Below are 13474 nucleotides of genomic sequence, written 5' to 3'. Positions count from 1 at the left end.
AAAACAAGGAATAGATAAGGCACAACTGCCCTTATAGTGGTTAAAATGTTATGGCATCTTATATGCGGAATCTCACTTGACCAAACCCAGAAAACATGTAAACTGACTTCCTGTGTATGCTACGCAAACGAGCATGACTGCTGTTCGATTACATAATTGTTTGAAGCCGAACTTGCTAAATATTTTGTTTTCTTTATGACTGGTGTCTTCGGACAAAAGTTAAATCCATGAATATAATTTATTTTATACAAATGTGATATATGTCAATACAAACGAAACCTAAACTAAAAAAAAAAAAGAAAAAAAAAAAGACATTGTAGACGTTTAAAGTTTTGGTTGCTTTGATCGGGTCTCCTTCCACATTCACCTGCGCCAGGAGGAAGTGCCATTTTGCAGAGCCATTTTGCTGAATGCAGAAGTAGATTACGCATATACCAGATTGATATTTTAGAAAGGGATTACAATATATATGCATGATCTATGAACTGTTTCTGTTGAGTTAAAAGTTGCATTTGAAAATATTCGTCTGAATCTTGTAAGGGTTACCGTAATTGGTGCTTGTGCCCTTGCTAAATCTGTTCCAGTTCTTGTGATGTAATCATACTTAAATGACACTCTTTCAATTTACCATTGTATGATTTGGAACAGTAAACGTAGTGTGCATATCCACTGTGTGTGTAGGTGGGATCGCAATGACTATGTCGGCTCCGTAAATATTGGTACCTCATAACACTAAGCTAACGATTAAATTTAGCAAAGTCATACACAGAAAACAATACAGTGTAGGGCATCAAGGATTCTGTTTTCTTTCTTACTGGTAATGGATTACAGGCTTTGTCTGAGAATAACTTGTGTTTATGCCATTCCAAAACCAAAAAGCTTTGTGCCAATGCAAGATACAAGCCTACAGAGATGAAAGATGTGTTACCCCTTGAACGGTCCTGTCTGGTTGAGTTGACTTTGTCTCATTCACCACAATAAAGATGACAATGAAAAAAAGTTTTCCCCTGCCATGTAGCGACCAGATAAGCTAACAATTAGCCAAGTTTCTTGTATTTCTTCTTCTACTGATACGCTTTCTTCTTCCTTGTATTTGCCAGCAGTATGGATGCCCTGTGGCTCAGTGCTGCCTCTTAATTGATATTATGACAGACAACAATCACATTTTTAAAAAATGGTTTAGATGTTAAAAATCCTTGTGTGCAGCAGGCTTTACCGTTACTTTGTAATGGTTGGTGGAAAAATGTTAGCATTACTAATGACATGTAATTGCATACAGACAATTTAAGGTTTTAGTGTCCCGTTAAGCAGATTGAAAGATATAACATACAATAACAGCTGCTCAGGTTTCAATTGAATGAAAGCCCTCATTTAATTTTGTATTTCTCAAAGAAGTGGCACACAAATAACGTTGGGCTTAATTTCTAATTGGGACGGCGTTATGACATCACCAGCATTCAAATGTATGGGTGCAGCCCCTGAATTGGGTCATAGCTATTGACAAACAAGTGGAGGATGCCAAACATGGAACAGCTAAATCAGTTATTTTGGTGCCCCTTGAAATCACTGACAATATTTCAGTATTGTGTGGAACTAAAATAAAATGTAGTGCTTGGTGGAAAGGAGGCTTAAGTATTAAGTAATATAGAGATGATATGTAATGTGGAAAGAACATGAATTCATTAAATTCATAATATCACCAACTTCCTCTCACAGTGGGGGGAGATGATATTAAGCCTGTGAAAGAATGTGCCATCTTGCTACTGAACTAAGCAAGAGATTGGGGTATGTGTGGAGGGGAGAGGGATGAGACGGAGGGGGTGTTTGGTTCCTGTTATGCAAGATGGAAATGAGCATAGCCATGCTTTGCTGTAGCCGTTCTATTTTGGAACAGCTCATATCAGAAAATGCTGGGATGAGCAGGAAAATTAGGTCACTTACATGAGCAGGCCAGTACCTTGGTCGGGGTGGCGAGGGGCAGCGAGGGCTGACACTAAAGAGCTAAAATGTGTAGCGCTTTTAATTCAGGGCTGGGGTACAGAGATGTTAACAGTGTGAACACGATGCAGGAGCTCAGCACACACACACAAACCAAAGCGGTGTGCTAAACGAGGCCCTGGCAATGACCTGAATACATTGCAGCAATGAAAAGTGGGCGAGAATCCGCTTCCGAGTGCACCACTTCAATTCCTTCTGCGTTCTGTAGCAGATCACGCCACACACTTGGACTTTCTTGTCTTGGTCTGTTTCATTATGCATGGGAAAGCATGGTGCAATGGGTGAGCATTGGGGACGGTATAGGAAGCTGTTACCAGGAAATATGTTAACCAGCCCCTTTATTAAATGCTGAACTGAGATGAAAGACGAAGGGAAAAGTTGCACCACCACCCATCACTAACAGTCATTTGAAATAATCATCCAGCAGGACAGGGGAAACTCCTGCTTCAAAAACTAGTATAACAATAAAGATGCATGGGGGCAGCAGCTGCAGAGCAAAATGGCTCGGGGTAGGGTGCTGGAGAGAAAATGAGAGATGCACAGGATTCTGGGACACAGTCAGGCTGAGATAAAGGAGCTTGACAGAGGGAGCACAGGGAGGACAAGCAAGGCGAGGGTACATGAGGATAATCGTGTGCGTGCCTGTGTGCAAGTGTTTGTGTCTTGGAGGGACTTAGCATGAAGGCTCAAAGGTGCCTTGTCAGTGGTTTTGTCTGAGGTTTCCAGGTGGCAGGTGGTTGTGCTCTAGTTTGAGTCTTGTGATATGTGACAAATATGCCGGCCGCAACATTGCGTGTAGTTGCACAATCTAATGAGATCAAAAATGTTGCTATTAGAAGGCTAATAAAGTTCAGTTTTCATTGAAACGGGACTGCAATGCATTATACGGAGAAGAGTTCCTAATATTTTCACTATTTGGCTACCCTATGGAGGCAAACTATATAGATATAGATATAGATATAGATAAATCTAAATAAAATGGAGTACTCAAGTTTTGATAACCAAAATACAAAAAACAAAAAAAACAAAAACAAAAAGAGGAAATTACGCCAAGCTGTGTGGAGGGGTTTGTGTGTCCCAGTGATTTTAGGAGGTAAATTGTCTGGGATTTATGCACCTGGAGGGTCACCCAGATTGAGATTCTTCTTCAAGTGGAGGAGTTCAAGTTTATTGGGATCTTGTTCACGAGTGAGGTAAGAATGAACGCAAGATCGGCAGGCTGATTGGTGCAGCATTTGCAGTGATGCGGACACTTTATTTGTCTTTCGTGGTGAAGAACGAGCTAAGCCAAAAGGCGAAGCTCTCTATTCACCGGTTGATCTACATTGCCACCCTCAAATAGGGTCACGAATACACGATACAAGCAGCCAAAATGGGTTTCCTCCACAAGGTGTCAGGGGTCTCCCTTAGAAGTAGGGTGAGAGGCATCTGGCAGGGGCTCAGAGTACAGCCGCTGATGCTCCACATCGAAAGGAGCAATATGAGGTGGCTCGGTAATCTGGTTAGGATGCTCCTTGGACGCCTATCTGGTGAGGTGTTCCAGGGACATCCCACCGGGAGGATTCCCCGGGGACGACCCAGGACACCGTGGAGAGACTACGTCTCCCAGCTGGCCTGGGAACACCTTGGGATCCTCCCGGAAGAGCAAGACCAAGTGGTTGGGGAGAGGGAAGTCTTGGCTTCCCTGCTTAAGCTGTGGCCTCTGCGACCTGATGTCGGATTCGTGGAAGAAAATGGATGGTTGTATCGATGAAATTATACAAGTACAGTCTTCACCATATAAGAATATGTTTTATCATTAGTGTAGCTGCTGCTGCATTAAGTTCCCTTCAAAAGCAATGCTACTACACTGAGGCTCATGTTACTCTCAAAGTAGAAACAAATCAAACCTTCAGATCATTGATGGTGCAGTGATATTCTCGTTAGCATGCATGGAGTTGCAGAGACGTGCACACACAGAACCCAACTCACATGACTGACTTGTGCACACAACTGAAAGACATATTATTGAAACTAGAACATCTTTCAAAAGAATAGTAAGAAGGAACCAAATCAAATAGAGGATATGCTCAGATTATTGTCTGACACAAGCCATTGTGTGTCTGGCTGGAGCTTGTCAAAGCAAGATTGAAGCTCTAAAATGGTCAAAATTCAATTCATATCATTGTTTGCTGGCTGCACAGTATTGTATAGTCATGACAAAATACAGATCAAGAGTAGCTTGAACCAAAGTGCGGTGTGTGTGTCAATATTTATATGTCTATTTTATCCCTGACGAGGTGCCAACTGTGGCAAGCATTCACCCCTACTAGCATGCTTGTTTACACACGTGCCGGCCCATTTGCACATTGGATTCCATGCATGTGCATGTGTGTGTTGCAGGAGCCATCAGTCCTAAAGAGGGACTGTGCTGCTGTCATGCAATGACACCTCTCATTTGCTGCTGTCCTGTGAAGCGGAGCTGAAGGCAGAGGTCAGGCCACCCTCACAGAGACGCTGCGGCTCAGAGCACATCATGTCTGCCTGGCTGCGTCCTCCCAGTGCTGTCATATTGGCCTCGCACGCAGACACGAATCAGACACACCCAGACAGGCTCATGCTTGACCAAACCACCTACACCCACTGCTTTTATTTCAATTAACATTTATTCACGAAAGTTTGATGTTTGCACAGAAAATGTCCCAGTAGAGACTGAGAAGATATGTTAATGCAAATTGTCTGTTTCATTGTCTGTAACAATAATGATGTGATCATAAGAATCATTTGTTCCATTGTCTTTAACAATAAGCACTCTGAGTGAGAACTGAAACATATACGGCACACTCCAATGTCCTCTTCAGTCAGTACACATTCTGGATCCTATTCTTTCCCATGCCTTGCTGTCACCACTTCAACTGGATCTGGCTCAAATTTATATGCAAACATGATCTAAAGGGAATATTGTATTAAAGCATACAAAGAAATAGACATTTTTGACACCATAAAACCGTAGTAGAAAAAAAAAAAAAGCATTAGCATGAGTTAGTTTAATTCCAGTTTCAGAGAGACAAGTTCCGTCAACTGTACATTGTTGTGCATTTGTTGCTTAATTATTTTTATTAGTAGAAGTATTTTGTTTTGATGATACGTAAATTGCGCAAACAGAAATGGTCAATGCAAGTTTAGTGTCAGGGGGTGGTTACATTAAATACTACAACTTGAGCCTACTATTATTGTAAAATAAACAAAATATTATATATAGTATTTTTATATTATACAGCATCGCACTGAGGAAGTGGTTAGCACTTCCGCTTCACAGAGACAACAAAGCAGATGATTCTGAGGATCCCATTATTATTGTTGTTACAGACAATTTGAAGTTCTATTGAAAGTAGACAGATGAATGTATGTTATAATTTTTTCCCCATATTTAGTTTTTTTTCCGGTTATTCTGATTTTGTCCTATTAAAGAGGCTTAAAAATAATTACTGTATATATAATCATTATAGAATTTCTAAAACAATAAATCCAATAAAAGACTTAATCACAACATTGTACTGGATATGGTGTTTGTGTGAGCTGTGAGCTTACTGCACCTGTGAAAGCGTAACACGTAAAGCCCCAAAATATCAATCTCCTTGCAGTGGATGTGGTGTTCACCACCAGGGATGCTGCTAGGGATTTTGAACCCTGTGGAAAAATCACTTTGGGTCCCAACCACTTCAAATTGAAAATATTATTTTGTTTGGCCCCTATCAATCACGGGTCCTTTCAATTCTGCATATTTTTCTTCCCGCTTATGGTGCCCTGATCTCCACTTACCTAACGTCTCGTTTGACTCACCTACAGTATAACCCCCTTCCCCTGACTGCTACTATAGAGTGTCCATTTGTCTTGACCGATGTCGCATGCCATAGTCAATTACCCATCAGACATTGTAATATTCACCCAATATTGCCGATGTGACGCAGAGAGCGATCAGAAGTGACAAATCAGATTTATGGAGCAAGTATAAATAAGGAGATTGTGACCTCCAATTGCCATGTTGAATAATGGATGTCTGTTTAGTAATCATTTGCCAATATCACACTACTTTCGCCTGACTGGCTGAGGTGAAATCCAAAGAGACTTAAGGGCCAATTTGTATGATGCCTTTTATGTTTTATTTGTCCAGTGTGTCTTTTACATTTAGGTTGCTACAATATCTCATGTTTCCCTTTTGAATTGTATGAATTGAAAGGTGAGCAACACAACACAGTGCTTAAACAGACTTCAAAAATTGAACTGCCTGATTGAGCACCTTCCCGTTTTTTTTTTTTTTTTTTTTTTTTAAATCATGGCTTGAATCGCCAAGCTTCTTTTCATTCTAAAATAAAAAGTACATTTAATGGCCTCACAACAACTAAAATAGTCTCGAGGTCAGCGCTTTGATGATATCGTAGCGACACTCAAAACAGCGACTCTTTACAACAATCTTCAAGACGCAGTTGTGTTTCCAATGGGAAAAGGCTAAACAAGGTTATGAAAATCTTTATTTACAGCTGCCTGGCTGTGTGAAGTAGGTCACAGCAGTGTCTGAAATGGAATGAATCCCCTCACACGCTCTTTAATAGTTTTCTTTTCCGTGGCCTTAGCATTAGCACCGGGGGCAAAGATGCGAAAACTGTTTCCACTTGTAGTTAGCAAGGATGCCTTACATAGTACATGTCAAGTTTGCACCGAACAACTCGACACATCCATCAAAAGCATTTAAATATCAGCAGTTTCGCCACTGGGGACAAACCATCTGAATAAAAGGCGCCTAGAGGGATTTATTTTACAGTGTGTCTTTGCTCTTTCAGTTACAATGGGCTTGTTCCCCAGATCCAAGAATGCAAATGGCACAGTGCAGTTGACAACACCTTGCATTAATCTCCTCGAGTACACTGTGAAAAGATGGACAAAACTATGTTGCTCCACAAAATTGTTGTCATGATATATTTGAGTCATTGTACGGCATGTTGTGATTACGTTAGGATTCTTTATGTGGAATTTTGTATTGTAATGACAAGCTGTTAGTTGCACTGGCTGTTCATTCCTATCTACTAAACATATGCTGCTGATTGAAACTGTTGTTTGCCACAATATGGTTCAACAATCAAACACAGATAAAGAACACAATATTTTCTTTGCTGTTTTGTTCATTCCACATTGGTGGAAGTTTTTTTTATGTTTTTGTTCTCAGTATGTGTACCATACAAGTGCACTATATAATATTGTCCCCATCTTATAAAAAATAGATAAAAAGCTAAATTCATTCAACTATAGCAATTGCCATTACTAAAATAGTACAATCAGTATGATGTAGTGGAGTTCTACAAGCACAATTACCCGTTTTTTCTCATGTATAATGCGCATTTTTTACCCTAAAAAATGGTCAAAAGTCAATAGTGCGCATTATACATAAGTATAGGGGAAAAGGAAAAAGACTTTCACGTTTTATAAATGTATGCTGCCATCAAGAGGTTATGAAAAAACTGTACACTTTCATTCCACTATGCCACCGCCCCCGAGATGTTATGAAAAAGTTGTACACGTTCATTCTAGTATGCCACCTAGAGGTTATGAAAAAGGTCTAGACTACACTTTCATTCCAATATGACAGGGTTACATATGACTGCATATATGTACAGTTGTGCTCATACGTTTACATATCCAGGCAGAATTTGTGAAATATTGTTTTGTTTTGTTTTTTTAAATACGACTGATGACTGAACAACAACCATAATTCATTTATTTATGGTTATGTTTTGTTTAATGATAATGCTTTTCTGAGATGCTTGACAGTTTAATTTGAATCCCATTAAAATAAAATTAAATGTATTTCGCCTGGTCCTTCATGTTTTCTTAAAATAATTTGTAGAAGAATCTTACAAATTCTGGCTGGGTAATCAAACATATGAGCACAACTGTGTGTTTTCTCATTTACTAAATAAAAGTAAATAAAATCTGTGAATTTCAAAATAAGAGTAAGTAAATAAAAAGAAAGTATTATGTGTTCAAATAAAGTGCTTAACTTTAGAATAATTATTTTTAAAAAACTAAAAAAAGACAGATGTTCTTCATGTTTTGATCATATGGGTAGAAGCAAAATCATGCATTGTAAAAATGCATTATACATCGGTAGAAGGGTTTTCCAGAATTTTGAGGTGCGCATTATACATGGGTGCGCATTATACAGAAGAAATTAGGGTACATACATATTGCCAAATTATTATCTTTGACTGAGTATTATTTCCTTCTAAAGGCCGCTTTTGCATTAAATCTTGCAATTGTCCCTAATGCTGTGGTCATTGATGTACAGTGTATTGCACAGTGGCTGCGAGTGGCATGTAGGAGAGCCTTGTCCCTGAGGCTGATGGATGCTGGTGGGAGGCTGTTATGCCACAAGGTGAAAGTGTCCATTTATCAGCCCCACTTCCACCACTGTGGCTTTCCCATTACCAGCGCACTTCATGCAGCCTGATTGGTTTTTAATTGGCCTGCCCGCCAGGAGATAGATCATGTTTTCCCCGAGGAGAGTCACGGAGGTGTGTGCGCATGGTGGTGGACTCCCACGCTATCTCGAGAGGGATACCCACATCAGAATTCCAGTCTGGCTAACAATGTTACATACAAATAACAGTCAGATGCAAGGATAGTACCCCAATAAACCTGTATTCTTATTTTTGCCTCATACTTGATGTAATTCCATGGCTATGACCTAAAACTGACCTGAGAGAACACATAATGTACCTCCTCAAAAAGGCCAAACTATGCTAGTTCGGAACAGCACCAAACTGTACATCATTTCATTTAGATGAATGCATTATTGAATGAAACATTGCATAAAATGTCCTACCTTGCATTGTTAATAAAGTTTTTTTTTTAAAGATCCAGTCCCATCGATGTATTAGCTATAAAAGGAGTTTGGTTTTGTAAAAAATTAAAAAGAACATTTTACCTATCAAATATTGTAAAAGCAAGAGCAAAGCTGTCTGTTTTAAAGCAGTGACGCTGAAATTTGATTAATTATAATTGTTATTTAATGCTGGATAGAAGTAAATAGAGTTCACTGACGACGATGGCTTAATTAATGGCTGCTATATATCAAACATTGCCGGGAGATTTCTGTGAAGGACATGAGAGGCAGCCACATCTCACACTGAGCAGACATCAGTATTGACATTGTGTCTGCTCAGATGGATCAATCCCCGCTCTGCCCTTGCCTGACCACGTCATTGAGAAGACTGGAAGCGCAAGTTGATTCCCCAGGTATCTTCTCAAAGCTCATATGTGTTCATATAGCAACCGCATGCAAACTTGGTGTCTTGTATATAACGTATGCAGGAATGCACTCATTGGCTACAACTTTTATGTCATACAAAAGGTGATAAGAATAGAAACAAAGCAAAAAACATAGTTAGCATTAATATCTTTGTAAATGAAGCATTTGTATAGATCTTGTATAGAATCTCATTAGACAGTGCATGAGTTAACTGTAGAGTTTGTGCAATCAACTTAGACAGATGTAGTATAACATGCTCTGTATTGAACATGTATGTTTTGATCAGAACAATTAAATCTAGAAGTAAACATTTATATGTACAAGTACAGTAATAACTCCTCTAACACACTCCTGTTCGTGGCATGTTCATCAACGTGACTTGCTAATAGGGCAACAAATATGCCATCTCTATGTCGCGACCAATTCGAAAAATAACCTACCAAACGTTCACAATTTCTGTACTGTAAGCATATATCTCTGTCCATGCTTTTGGTAATTTGGATAATTTGGATTGACAAAACATGGAGAAAAGTGAAATAAAGGTCAGTCACAAAGAAATTGTTGAATGGGATGATCATGTTTAAAAATAGAGGACCTATGACAGTGCAGTCGCATGCTACAGTATGTCTGGAATTTTCTTGAAAAAGAAATTCAACACCAATCTGTCAACATGAAACTACATTTGTTAAGTGTCAATCTAGCACACGCAAAATAATACATAATGCAACAACCCTTAACTAACTAACTATATATATATATATATATATTGCTGATCAGATGCCAACAGAAAGTCACTTTCATAAAAATTGAGGAAAGAGCGGACTTAGAGGAAGTGGACTCAATCTTGAATACTGCAAAAACATTAAAAACAATAAACAACAACAGCTAGAACAAAATGTTCAGTTGAGATGTTGAACACTAGGGAGTTTCACAAAATAGTCAACTTTCAACGGCCAAAACACTAAAGCTAAATTAAACACTGAAACACACATATTCTTGCATTTTATATATTTATATATATATATATATTTTATACAAATATAGTATTAGTGCGTACATGCTATGGATCGGAGGCTAATGAATGTATGTGCCATCTACGCCAACAACCATTACCACCCGCTGCTGTGCGCATGCAGGGGATCCCCAAGTGGCTTTTTTGAATTCATTAGGCTGCAGTGGAAGAAGGGAGTGGGCTCCCTTTTTTTTTTTTTTTTTTTTCTTTAAACCACGCAAGCCTGGAGTAAATATCTTATCATCAAAGTGTATTAGGATACAAAAGTGTAATTACAATATTGCAGTCCAAAGTGGAGCTTTACGGAGAATGATGTATACATTTGCAGCTCTGACCAGACAGTTGTGCTTCTGAATGGCTTGAGTGAGAGACCGAGAGACAGAGAGAGAGAGAGCGACACAGAGGGCTGGAGGAGTGGGGGGCTAGGGGTCTCCCTGTAATGTTGCTCTCGGAACAACCAGGGTAGCGTGATTTCCCTCTCTAATTGAATCACAGTGGCCTGTCTTCCTGTCCGCCGCAAAGCACATCAGGCACCGTGGTGATGCTGCACAAGCACACACTCTCCGCACGACAACACCAGTCTCCTCCTAACAAGCAAGACATTACCAGAGGCGGAAGACCCCAAGGAACACGGTCTCACTTTATGCCAAGTCAGCTGTCCCCACATGGTGTAGGGTGCAAGAAAAATGGATGGAATTACACAAAATCATTCGTTTTCTTTCAAACACATGCAATTTTGCATGCAATAAATTAGTAAATTTTTTAATCAAGCAAATTTTAAATTGTTGTAATATTGATAGGTTATTAAACAACGTCCATTAACTATTCTGAACATGTTATGAGCGTGTGCAGTTCAAAATCCCCATCATTGTAATGCATGTTACATTCTAACAGATTGCGGGCGAGGGAGAGAAAACATAAGCAGCTCAATTTGTTTATTTTTACAGAATTAAACATGTTACAATACATCTGCCTATCTGCTGTGAATATGCATTATATACCACACGCGGAAACACAAATGTCACACGACAAAATCTGGATTGTCTTGCCATGAAACACTGTGTAGAGAAGGTTTGCATGCATTCTCCGCTTTTATTGAGGTTGCCTATATTTCTTGAGTTTTATTGCTGGCACTCGCAGCTCCTTCCAGCCTATCAAACAATGTCCTTGCACACTCTCAGAACTCAGATGACACCAACAGAACACACCGGACACATCAAAGCACAAAAACAACACCAATTCTGCAGAATGTAATTTGGAAATAAAACACAGCATTTGCATGGAGGTATTCACTTAGCCACTGCAGCAACACAAAACTTTGACAACAAACTTTGAAATGTGTATTCTCTTGATACTTCTAAATTTATATAACGGATACAAAAAATGTTCAAGTCAACATGCTAGTGAGGAAACATGAAATCATTAGCATAAGAACTCTCCAGCAACAATACACAACAGTGCAACTAATACTTCAACAACTAACTTAGCCATGTGTTTCTTTCTCTCAAAAATGTCAATATTTCTTGTAATTTATGCAACATAAGCCAAGTGTTGCTTATCTTTAGGAAAAGACAGCATGAACAAGTGCAAGTCACCTACCAGCTGCAGTCTTCTCTTTAAACTTTTCTCCCAAATGTGCTTCCTCTTCTTTCTGACAGCCTTCCCTTTACTTCTCTCCCAATTCATTTACTGTGCTCACTGCAAACTTCTGCTCCCGCAATGCATGCAAACTCTTTTTTGTTTTTTTTCCCCGTTTTTTTTAATTAACGACTTCAGAGATGACTGGGCATGTAAGGAGGCAGAGTGGAGGGAGACAGGATGAAAGAGGGGTGGACGAGTGGAGATAATGGTTGGAAGGCGGACGACCAATGGGCCTGGAGCCTAATGGAAAAAGGGAATCAGGACACACCAATGAGGCACAGCCTGGAGAGAGGGAGTGAGAGAGAGCGAGAGAGTAGAGGAAGGCGGGCAAGGGAAGCGGGGATGGAGAGAGCACAGTTGGGAGGAGACAGTGTCAAGCAGACTGAGAAAGAGGCTGAGGAAGAGAGAGATGAGAGCTTCATGTAGTCAATGTGCACAGGCGGTGGAGAGAAGCAATCACGGAGGAAGGCAGGAAAGGAGAGAAGGGAGGAAAGAACGGACTTACCCGGCTCCTGTTAGCCGCATCCTTTCATACACTGCCTCGTAGACTCCACAAACACAAACACCCTCCCTAAAGATAGAGGCACACGCCACGCTGCTGCCGAGACTAACCAATAGCTGAAACAACAAAGGGAAGGATTGCCAAAGCCGACTGGTATACCCTAAAGCAATTCTGCCTGTGTATGTGTGTGGTGGTGTGTGTGTGCAAGTGTGTGCGTGTGTGTGTGTGTGTGTGTGTGTGCATGTGTTTTCTCTGAGGAGGAAGAGGAGGAGGAGAGATGTGAGTTGAAACCCCAAATTCTCCCTCTCTGGTTTGCTTCCCTCTCCCTCCTTGTTCTGTGGATGTGGCTGTCTGTACACTGTGCAATGTATGTCCTCTGACACTCACTATGTTCTCCCTCCCTCCCTCCTTCCTTCCTTCCATCCCTTCATTCGCTCTCCCTTGCTCCTCTGCCTGCTAATGTGCCCTCCCTTCCCCTTCTCCCTCCTATACATATATAGTTAGGGCTGCAGACTGTCTGTTCCCAGAGTCTGCTCTTCCCACGGGCCCTCGGAAGCCATGGAGGGAGCGTGAGCAGCAGACAAGAGATGATGGAGGGGGGCGTGGGAGGGTGGAGGGGTGGGGGGGTTATTGGCTCATGCGAAGTATGTGCAATGCATTTAATTCAGAGACACGTTTTGGTGTGTCCTTAAAGGGGCTTGCACACGTCGTTATTACTGTATTTTTCCGGCATTGCTACATTCAGAGAGCAAAATAAGGAGACTCAGGATTCCCACTAAAAGCTGGCAAACTAATAAATAAGGTTTTCTTCCCCATGCTAGCTATGTTGAATAAAGAGCACAGAAGAGGAATTAGTACTGGAAAAGGCTGCAGTCGTAGTCTGGTAACACTAGAAAGCCCAGGGTTTTCTTACTCCTGCTGCAATGCCTAGAGGACAGCCCAAAGGCTCTGCGGTTTCAAATTAACAACTCAACGGCCTCCAATTAGCCACCTCGCATTTGTAAACGCAGCCATTTCTGCCCAAGTGCTGGACTGA

General features: G+C 40.5%; 1 protein-coding gene across 3 annotated transcripts in view; it reads right to left on the bottom strand.

Moving 5' to 3' along the window:
- myt1lb (myelin transcription factor 1-like, b) overlaps positions 1 to 12781 on the bottom strand; it is a 132589-nt gene extending 119808 nt beyond the window's left edge. For 2 of the 3 annotated variants that reach the window (XM_061696004.1, XM_061696005.1), the window contains exon 1: positions 12442 to 12781. Coding sequence is in view for 1 of the 3 variants with exons in the window: in XM_061696005.1 (XP_061551989.1) it covers positions 12442 to 12461 (20 nt within the window). In the remaining 2 variants the exon portion in view is untranslated. Of the gene's footprint in view, positions 1 to 11894; positions 12263 to 12441 lie in introns of those variants that run through there. The other variant, XM_061696003.1, reaches the window with a different exon arrangement.
- Between the last annotated feature and the right edge of the window lie 693 nt (positions 12782 to 13474).

The sequence above is a fragment of the Phycodurus eques genome, chromosome 14 (genome assembly GCF_024500275.1).
Source record: "Phycodurus eques isolate BA_2022a chromosome 14, UOR_Pequ_1.1, whole genome shotgun sequence".
NCBI lineage: Eukaryota > Metazoa > Chordata > Actinopteri > Syngnathiformes > Syngnathidae > Phycodurus > Phycodurus eques.
The sequence above is the reverse complement of the archived record's forward strand: the minus strand, read 5'-3'. Positions and strand labels throughout refer to the sequence as shown.